Source organism: Montipora capricornis, chromosome 5, assembly GCF_036669925.1.
Source record: "Montipora capricornis isolate CH-2021 chromosome 5, ASM3666992v2, whole genome shotgun sequence".
NCBI classification, from domain to species: Eukaryota; Metazoa; Cnidaria; class Anthozoa; order Scleractinia; family Acroporidae; genus Montipora; species Montipora capricornis.
The window spans coordinates 9,672,979-9,682,978 of NC_090887.1; the positions used below are offsets into that span (position 1 = coordinate 9,672,979).

Below are 10,000 nucleotides of genomic sequence, written 5' to 3' on the forward strand. Positions count from 1 at the left end.
CATCAACACAAAAGACGACAAAACTTCTCCCTTCATTTTTAAAATATATATATTTCTTGGGACTGCGTACTTGGTGGACTGAAATGAAAAACAAAAACACACACACAAGCAGCGATGAGAAACATAGTGAAACGCATATTACTAGCTTGGCGTTTCGAATGCTACAACATTCATCTTCAGAAGCAATCTTCCGTTAGGAAATACGAAACTATATTTAAATCTTGTTTCCAGTCTTCTACTAGATTTAAATACAGTTCGTATTTCCTAACGGAATATTTCTGCTGAAGATAATGTTGTAGCATTCGAAACGTCAAGATAATAATATGCGTTTTACTGTGTTTGTTAACGCTGTTTGTGTGTTGTTTTTCTCAAACTTATATTAAATAGCCAAAGAATAAGAATATTTATAATAACGTTTCTATATAACGCGCGCTCTCATTGGTTTAAACAGAGTGCTTTATGACAGTACAAAGCACGGAACAAACGAAAGCTCACGCAATCATCCGCAGAAATGGCAGATGAATTTCCGAATTTTTCCTTGGGTATTATTGAACAGTTTGTTTTCCAATTGTCATGTCGGAAACGTGCAGGTTTTCATGGGCAACAATTCGGCCGGTTTTCACTGAACTTAATTATTTAGATCCTCTTTTTTGCCGTTATTTACGGACTGAAACCGAACATTGAGGCACTTGTTTTTCCATAAAGTCGAATTTTGTGTGATTTCTGTCAAGCCACTTTCCAGTTGATTGATGTTTGACAAGCCTTTGTTCCATTAACCAATCAAATAATTTTAAACATTCTTATAAGCGCTCTGATTGGTCGAAATTAGCGTGCTTTATCAGAGTATAAAGCACTGTGCTGACGACACCTCAGTTCGCCACAAGCAGCGCGCGCTTTGAAAATAAAGTACAATTTTTGAAGAAAATTACTTGTTCTTTATCATAAAACAAATAAAGAAGCCTTGACTGTGCTCTGTTCTGTTGTAAAGCACTTAGGAAGCGGCTAGAGCTCGAAAGAAGTGTAGGGGGAAACACGAGCCGATAGCCGACACTACTTCTTGTAGTGTTTCTCCCTACTTCTACTCAAGAAGTAGGGAGAAACACTCGCCTATCGGCTCGTGTTTCCCCTAACACTTCTTTTGTGCTCTAGCCGCTTCCTGCGTGCTTTACAACAGAACAGAGCACAGTCAAGGCTTCTTTATTTGTTAACTATGAAAGTAGGAAAGATCATGGTAGGTTAGTTGAAAAACTTAAATTGCATCTGTGACTAAAAAATCAATTCTTTTTTTTTTTTTTCGGATTTCAAAACTATGTTAACTTAACACTAAGGCCAAAGTTTTAAGCCTTCATTTCAAAAAGACACCTGTTTATTTCAACTGGAATTTTCCTATTTAATGGTCTGTCATTACAAACTTTAAGTTCTTGATAGAGCTGGATCGAGGAGAAAATGACGTCAAAGGCGCACTAGTTTAAGAATGCAATGCATGTGTACGCCGCAGAATTAATTTGCAGCACGGGAATTTTAGTCTTTCATACTTTTAAACTCGCGTTTTACATATATAATAAGCTGCATTCACACGCTGAAATTTTAACCTAGTTAGCCTTTGACGTCACTTTTCCCATGATCCAACCCTCTAAGGTCCAATCGGTCAGTTTTGAATGTAACTAATTGCGGACCGTGAAATCCAAACTTACGCTCAAAGTAAACGGCCTTTGGATAAAAATCAAAGCCATTTTGCCAGTCAGATGTTAACCAAACACACTTTCAAGTCTGAAGAAAGAAAGGAAGTGATTTTTTTGATCACATTGTCATTGCCATTGTCTGTAAATTGTGCAAATTGGTGTAAATGTGGGTCTCCTGCTGAAGTGTTGGTTCTAAAAATAGAAAGATACGCGCAAAGGATGACTCAAGGATATAGTGAGTAAAGAGGATTCTTCTCATGGACTCCTGATACCCGTTATTCTCCTCTAACATACCTTCAGGTTTTTTCTCATAGCACGTTGCAGCTTTGTGGAACCCGCATGTCTCATGCATCTTCCGGTGAATGTATCACGCAACGTTGTCATGTTGCCTTATGTATTCACCGTTGCACTAATTTCGTACATTCGCGTAGAAGATCACGGGTGACTCACTGTCTCTCCTTGTTGTCACTTATGTCCAGGATTCACTACTTGCACAATCCCATATTACCCCCCAAGACTTTTGCATAACCATTGTTTGCAATTTCTCCTGGGACATGAAAATGTCCCAAGAGAAGTCGAAAACAATGCCTATGCAAAATTTTTTTTTTGGGGGGGGGGAGGGGGGGTAAAAGAGGTGTATTATGGGAGTTGTGCAAGTAGTGAATTGACCCAAATTAGATGCACGCAGTGTCCCGTTATGTCTAAGCTTCAAGTATGTTTTTACTACAATCCAGTGAACATTTGCTTTGGTATGATTTGAAAGCCAGGCAACAGGCTGGGCTGGGGCGGGAAGAATAGAGAGGGGTCCTGGGAACGAGGTTGAAAGTTAGGGAAATCTTAATCGAACAGTAGATTTAGGAGGACACTTTGAGACGTTCATCGGGTATATTTAACCATTATTCGCCGAACGAGAGGTGAATACTGGTGTCTAACAGTTGCAGACTAACCTTAAATCCTAATTATATAAAGCTAACCGTTTTAAAATGGGTGCTTAGACTTATATACTGTTTATCAGCGCCATTTAATTGGAATGGGTGCTTGAATACTTTTTATCGGCGCTATTTGGAGGTAGTCTGCAGTCTGCGTTCATCATACACCTGGTGAATATCGGTGAATAATTGTTTTAGAATAATTACGAAGGTGATTATTTGAAAAATGTGCCATTTTGAAAAAAAGCCGCTTGGGTGATTATCGCGTAACAGTCACCTCAATGCAGCCAATAGAAAATGAGGGACTCCGTGCAGAGAATTTTCAATAATCACCTATTTATTTATTTATTTATTTATTCTAATTTTGGATATAAGTAATGGACAGTAATCGTGACACTTATCAAAATCTGCATGCATCCAATTAGGATCAATCCTGGACATATCTTCTGGGGGGTGTGGGGTGGGGGGGTACTCCCTTATATGGGCTATATAGGTATGTGCGACCCCAAAGGGTATGGTTTTTTAGCCGGTTTGGTCTGAAATGATTTTGACCATTTGGTCTGAAATAGGAAGAAGCTTCTTCTTCGTCGTTAGGCGATAAGACCGTCAACAAAGCCCTTCTCGAATTATTACGCCAACAGTGTAACAGCTGAAATAGGTCTGAAAATGAGGATCATCTTACATGGTTCATATGGGGTAGAAAACTAGCAGTTCACATTACACTATAATCAGTTAAGTTATCAAATTTTTGGTCAGGTCTGAAATAGGGTAGGAAAAATCGCAGATTTTGGTCTGAAATAGGGTAAGGGTCTCAGGAAGTGGGCTTCACACCCCAACCTATTTTTTCTGGGAGTACCCCCTCCCTCCCACGGGATATTTCTTAATATCGGATTATTGAAGCGTTCGACACTCGAAGAAGAAGGGTAGAGTAAGAAACGATCTTCAGTAAGACGGAAATTTGAGGATAAGGGCTTGTACGTCTTGAGATGGTTTCAGTAAAGCGCTGAGAACTATGATTCGTGCTATTGCTTTGTGTCGAAATGTGTGGAGAAAAATACTACTAGTAACTATTGTTATTGGTCATTACTCTATCTTTTGTTTTTTTCCTATGCAGCACCGGATAAGGCGCCTACAAATCTAACGGTTATGAAAGTCACGGCTGACTCCATTCAGATCTCTTGGCAACCGGTACCACGGGAATCTCTAAACGGGAAATTATGTGGCTATAGAATTCGTTGGAAAGAGGAGAACGCAGAAAATTACACGTACCAAGAACTTCGAATCAAGGGCCCCAGTGCACGAAGAAAGAAAAGGGCAGTGGATTATTTAGACCATCCGCCCACTAACTTCACTCTTCGAAACTTGACTGTATACACGAATTATTCAGTGGAAATAGCCGCCCACACTGGAGGCGAAGAAGGACTGGGCCCATATAGTCAGGCCTATTTTATGTCAGGCGAAGGAGGTTAGTGGCTGTCAAAGTACGCCTTATCTAATGAACTATTTTCCATCGATAAGATCAATCTCTCTGGGCTATACACCTTATTCCAAAATAGCCGTCATTTTAGTGTTCTCTTGTTTGCTTGCAAATTAGCCCTTGTTGCTTCGTTTTAGGTTAAGTATTAGAGAATGTTAGCATCGGCAACGAGTGCGAGTACAAGAGCCAGTACAACTTGTACGCGTTCTTGAAGTCGTGCCCTACGTATTTTGGTAAGCCTATATAATACGAGTTTCAGTCTCCAGAAAACCACATTTTAAGCTGCTTTTCAGGCTTGAAAACCTCCCAGCAGTGGTTGTTAACGGTTACAAAAATGGAAGTTCACTACGACTGCGCATAAATTGGAAGTGGCCAGGGTCCGTATTCTTGGTCAGCACCATAGCCAGCACCATGCTGACCTGTTACGTCACATTAACGAGTGCGACTTGTAGCAGTTATTGGTGTTTCATTGGTACCACAACATTGGCGTTACGTAAAACAGCGTTCTCGAGATAATCCTACGTATGAGACATAGCCTTCAAATTGTTGAAACTGGTTGGGTGACCTAAGCTGTTGTTCACTTAATAGAGAGTGTCTGTTAAGAGTGAATGGACCATTTCCGAGTTGCTGTTTGTCTCGGTTTCGAAGTGAGTCTTGGTGCTCAACTATTGTAAGGGAAATGAGCTTGATTTGCATAAGAATACGCAACTCATTTCCATTTGAATAGCTGTGCACCAGACCTCGCTTTGAAACTGAGGCATGCAGCAACTCGGAAATGGGTATTAGATAAGAGTGTCCTTATGGGATGGGTGGACTCATCAGCACAGTCGCAAATATACCCGTTCCCGCGAAAATTAGTGGTCATGTCCCTGAAAAAACATGGCAGTAGTAGTCACGCGTGACATGGCTTCTTCTGATTGGTTAAAATTGGTGCCCCTTTGTTTGTTTTCGCACGTCAAGTGTATCTAAAAATAAGCCATTTGTGACTGTGCTGTTGGGCAAGACCGCAAATTGATAGAGAAATACTCTTATCTAATTCTCTCTCAGTGTCCGTTTAATAAGGGGTCCGCTTAGTACAGGTTTGTCTCTGTTTTCTTTATCCTGCTTTAGTTCCAACTTATCCTCCAAGGAATGTGACTGCTTACAATACGAGTGCACACGAGATTAGAGTAGAATGGATTCCACCAGTTCAAGAGAAGATTCATGGAGAACTTGCTGGCTTTGACGTGACCTTCATGCCTTCCCATAATGAATCATCTATTCATCACATGATGATTTGGGGCTCGAAAAGGGATGTGTATTTGTCAAGTCTAACCGTGTTTACCTTCTACAACATCACTGTAGCTGCCTTTACAAAAGTAGGAATTGGAAACACTAGCGATATGATACAGACCCGGACTGACGAGAGCAGTGAGTATTTCTGGTCTAATTTGTTCTTTCAAGAGTCCGTCACCGAAACTAAGATTTACGCATATTGTCCTTGTCCCCATCAGCGTCAGAAAAGTGTCTATTTTTAAACCAAGTTTTGCTGGACAATAAACAATAGACTATATAGGCTATAGGTTCAACATCCTGCCACATTTGTTGCTCAACAAATGTTGAACCATGTTGCACAGAGGTGTTGAACGGAATAGAGCTGATCTCTATTTTCGTTCAACATCGTTCAAGAACGTTGAACGTGCTGAATGGCATTTTCCAACATTCAACATGGCATGACACACTGTTCAACATTTGTTGAACAACAGCTGCAACATTTTTTGATCAACAAATGTTGAACCATGTATCACCAGCTTTAGGCATCACTGTACAATATCCCTGGATAGATAATTGACAATGCCCTTTTCTGTACCTGTTCTATTTCGTACTTGAGATACAAGGGCAGAGCTTGATAAAATACTAGTACGGCATACATCAAGACAGATCTTATATAAGTCCGCTGTGCACTGGGCGCTACTTGTCCTTTGGTAACGATCTCCGAAGCAGTAGTGTCGTCAACATACTTCCATAATACTTCCCATATCAATGCCATTAATAAATAATCATATGATTTTTCTCGTGCAATTTGGAATAAATAAGTACTTGAAAATTTTCTCAAACACTGAAAATAGCACTCGCCCTACGGGCTCGTGCAATTTTGTTCGTCTTAACTTTACTCGTGCTTATTTATTCCAAATTGCACTTGATGATGTGATTACCTACGAATCACACAGTCATCGAATATTCATGTCTGCCTCCTCTTCAAAGCGAGTCCAAGTGAGAATTGTTTATTTTGCAAGGAATTTTCTATAATATTTACTATATTGCTACTAGCACAACAATAGGGCCGTTTATACGATAGAAAATAAGCCGCGGCTTACTCTGGCCTTGGCGTACATAATACGCGAAAGGAACTATTTATACGAGTATGAACTCCCAGGCCAGGATAAGCCGCGGCTTGAGAAAGCCGTGAACGTAGATTTTGTACCATTTATGCGGGGTGTTAGCGTCTTATGTAAGCCGCGGCTTATTTTCTCTCGTATAAACGGCCCTAATGTTAACCCAACGAGTAGCCAGAGCCAAAACTACTTTCTTGTTCTTTCTGATGTTTCTCATGTGTTTATTCCTGAGAAACAAGTACAACAGGAATTGTCTATTTGTACCAGTATATCCACCGGCCACATTCCCCGGGAAAAATAGGGCAGACCACAACAACAGGAACCTCGTCCCCTGCATGCTTTAGGCCATTTCCGAGTTCATCTCTGCCTGCTTTTCAAAGCGAGTCTATTTGCGAAGTCTTTCTTATGAAAATTAGTTCATTCATAAGTAAAGTAGAACTATTTACCATCACAAAAACTTCGCACTTAGATTCGCTTTAAACAGGAGGCAGACGTAAATGGCCTATTTGGAGAAGGCATATAGTTGAGCGAAACTTAAAGTAGCGAAGGGGGGCTGCATTTCAAAATTTAAAACCTCCAGCTTCACTTGAGCGAGAACGAGGCGTGGCATATTGCAAATTGCGAGCGATTGAAAATATTTAGTTGTTGTTGTTTGTTTTTGTTTTTTTTTTTTTGCTATCAGCCCCAGAAGTTCCACCAGAGAACTTTACAGCAGAATCGAGATCATTTGACAGCATCAACGTGAGCTGGAAACCAGTGCCCATAAAACTTCAACGTGGTATTATCATTGGATATAAGCTGGAGGTGAATAGCAGCAATACTGTGTTTCATCGGTTTCCATGGAATGTAACTAGTACAGTGATCGGAAACTTGCAAATGTTCATAGAGTACAAACTGCACGTACGAGCCTTTACACGGAAAGGTGATGGTCCTTGGAGTCATGTCATACCATTAAGGACGAAAAACAGAGGTACTGCCCTTATCCATTCGTCGTCTCCAAATTTAGTTTTAAGAGTTAAGGAGTTTAACAAACGATGACGGCTACGGCTACGAAAACGCCACAAAACAAGAATATCGTTGGTTAAAGGAGGAAAAATAATCATGCTGCACGTGCATCATGTATTTTAGCACGTATTTATACGGCTTTTATTTTTTACAGGTGTCAGGTCATTGCTTTACCGGTACAGAAATTATCCTAAACATTCATAAAAGCTAACCTTAAGCCTAAAAACTTTTGTTTAGGCATAATTAGGCCTAAGGTTAGCCTTTACTGTATGCATGTTTAGGATAAACATTCTTTGCCTTCCGCTCTTGCATGACGTCATAAGAACACGTGATGTTCTTTTTGAGCGAGTTGAGTTTTGAGCATCGAGTGATAACTATCTAGCGTTGAGTTTATAATACAGTCCTGTGATGTGATATAACGAACCAGAGCAAAAAGAATGTCATTTGAGCACACTTTCTGTATTGGTAAAACAATAACCTGTGACCTGTGACCTGTAAGAATACCAGCCGCGTATTTATAAGGTACTCTGCATAATTAACAGCAACGTGAAATCACCAAAATCTACGTTTCCACGATAACGTTAGTGTACAAATGCGAACCTTTCATGCTATGTTTATACTTAGAAATCGCTTATGTAAACGATATTGAAAAATCGCGAAAGACTTTGGATTGTTCAAGGCCACCAAAAACCAAAGTTTCGTGTCGAAAATATGCCTGTCGAGCAAATGTAATTAAAGTTACAAACAACAGAGCTCAACTTTGAAAAACTGTTAGGCTGAGCACTTTTCAAAAACATCAATCTCAATCTAAGTACTTGTTGTTTCGATTGGCTTGGTTCCCAGTTTCAAGTCGCTTAATGTGGTAAAATATCGTGACACAGCCCCAGATCATTCCATCTCGTTCACGTTCTACAATGTAGGCGAAGTGTCCTTAAAAAAATTAATTGTTACGAGCGGTTTCAGGGCCTCCACAAACTAGACATTTAGTTGTCGACAACTATATCTGTTGAACAGAAAGTCATCGACAACTAATATGTCCGTTGGAAGCATTCCCCTTTCTGGAGTATTCCATTGTCGATTACAAAATTATTCCCGGGAGAATTTACTGCGCATGTTTGTAGTAAAAAGAACACTGACCAAATGCGATAGTTCTCGACAGCTAAAACTAACCATCCCACACACTAGAAAAAGTGGTCAAAAATGTGGTTATCGACAACTATTTATTGTCGACAACCGAGCAATTTCCCTTTTCGAAAACGGAAACTGCTTATTTATTTTGACAACTTAGAATTTAGCGTTTAGTTGTCGACAACTCGTCCCACAAACTGCTTTATTTAATTGTCGATAATTAAATGTCTAGTCTGGGGGGTCCTCAGAGTGAAAATAGCGAATCAAAGATTCAATGTTGCATGCTCACGTTGTCGTCAAAACCTCAAATTTGGAGATTTCACGCTGTCGTTTGCATAGTACAACAAAAATATGCGCTAAAATCCGTGGCGCACTTGCAGTACGATGATTTATGCTCTTTTAACCAATGATATCTCATACAGGGCAAAATTACTGAATGCTGATTGGCTGAGACGGAGAGCATTTTTTTCTTAATCACGAGGGCACTTTTGTAGTAATCAAGAGGGCATCATTACTTGATCCCGATTGGTTAACAGTTGTTTATCCAGAGCAAGCGAAGATACAAGAGAGTCTCCTTCCAAATTAAACTACTTTTTTGTCCACGAGAAAATTCATTTTAAGCCCTCTTTCGACGATTTATCAAAGTGAACTTTAACCGGATGGGAGCGTGCTGATTGCCATTTGTCGCGGCACTGAACGGTCTTCCCTCAATAATTTTGCTCTTTGTGTGATAAACAAGTAATCGCAATGTGCTTTCGTGCAATTAAGGATTAATTTCAATCAAAGTTTCCAACTTGCCTTCGTCGCTTCGCGACTCGGGCAGCTTTGTGAAAACTTTGAAAATACGCTTGAAATTAATCCTTAATAGACCTTTTTACCGAGGGCAATAGACCTTTTTACAGATACGGCGGCCATTTTGATTTCTATTGTTTTGAAAGACATTATGGGATGCTCAGGGGGCAAATTAATGTGTATTTGCCCCTGGGCATCCCATAATAGCTATTCGAAACAATAGAAATCAAAATGGCCGCCGTGTCTGCAAAAAGGTCTATTGCCCTCGGGCCCATGCGATTACATATACATATAATTTTTTTCTTGGCCTCGTCTATTCACAAGTCTATGCGGGATTCTTTAAAGTGCCCCCTTGATAAAAAAAAAATCACTTATTTTTTTTCTTCGGATTTTGAAAGTATGTTTGCCTGACTTGCAAAATTTTGAGCTTTCAGTTTTATCCAAAGACTGTTCACTTTGAGTGTAACTTTTGGATTTCACGGTCCGCCATTGCTCACGTTCAAACCTCAGAGGGCTGGATCCAGGGAAAAGTGACGTCAAAGGCTCATTAGCTTAAAATTTCAGCGTATGAATGCAGCGTATTATATATGCAAAACGCGAGTTTAAAAGTCT

At 39.9% G+C, this 10,000-nt stretch overlaps 1 protein-coding gene across 1 annotated transcript in view; it reads left to right on the top strand.

Annotated features, from left to right (window-relative positions):
* Positions 1 to 10,000, top strand: part of LOC138050192 (protein sidekick-2-like) — a 103,584-nt gene that overhangs the window by 30,624 nt on the left and 62,960 nt on the right. Inside the window, 3 exon segments of the mRNA XM_068896649.1 lie at positions 3,726 to 4,076; positions 5,199 to 5,498; positions 7,146 to 7,433. Coding sequence (XP_068752750.1) covers positions 3,726 to 4,076; positions 5,199 to 5,498; positions 7,146 to 7,433 — 939 coding nt within the window.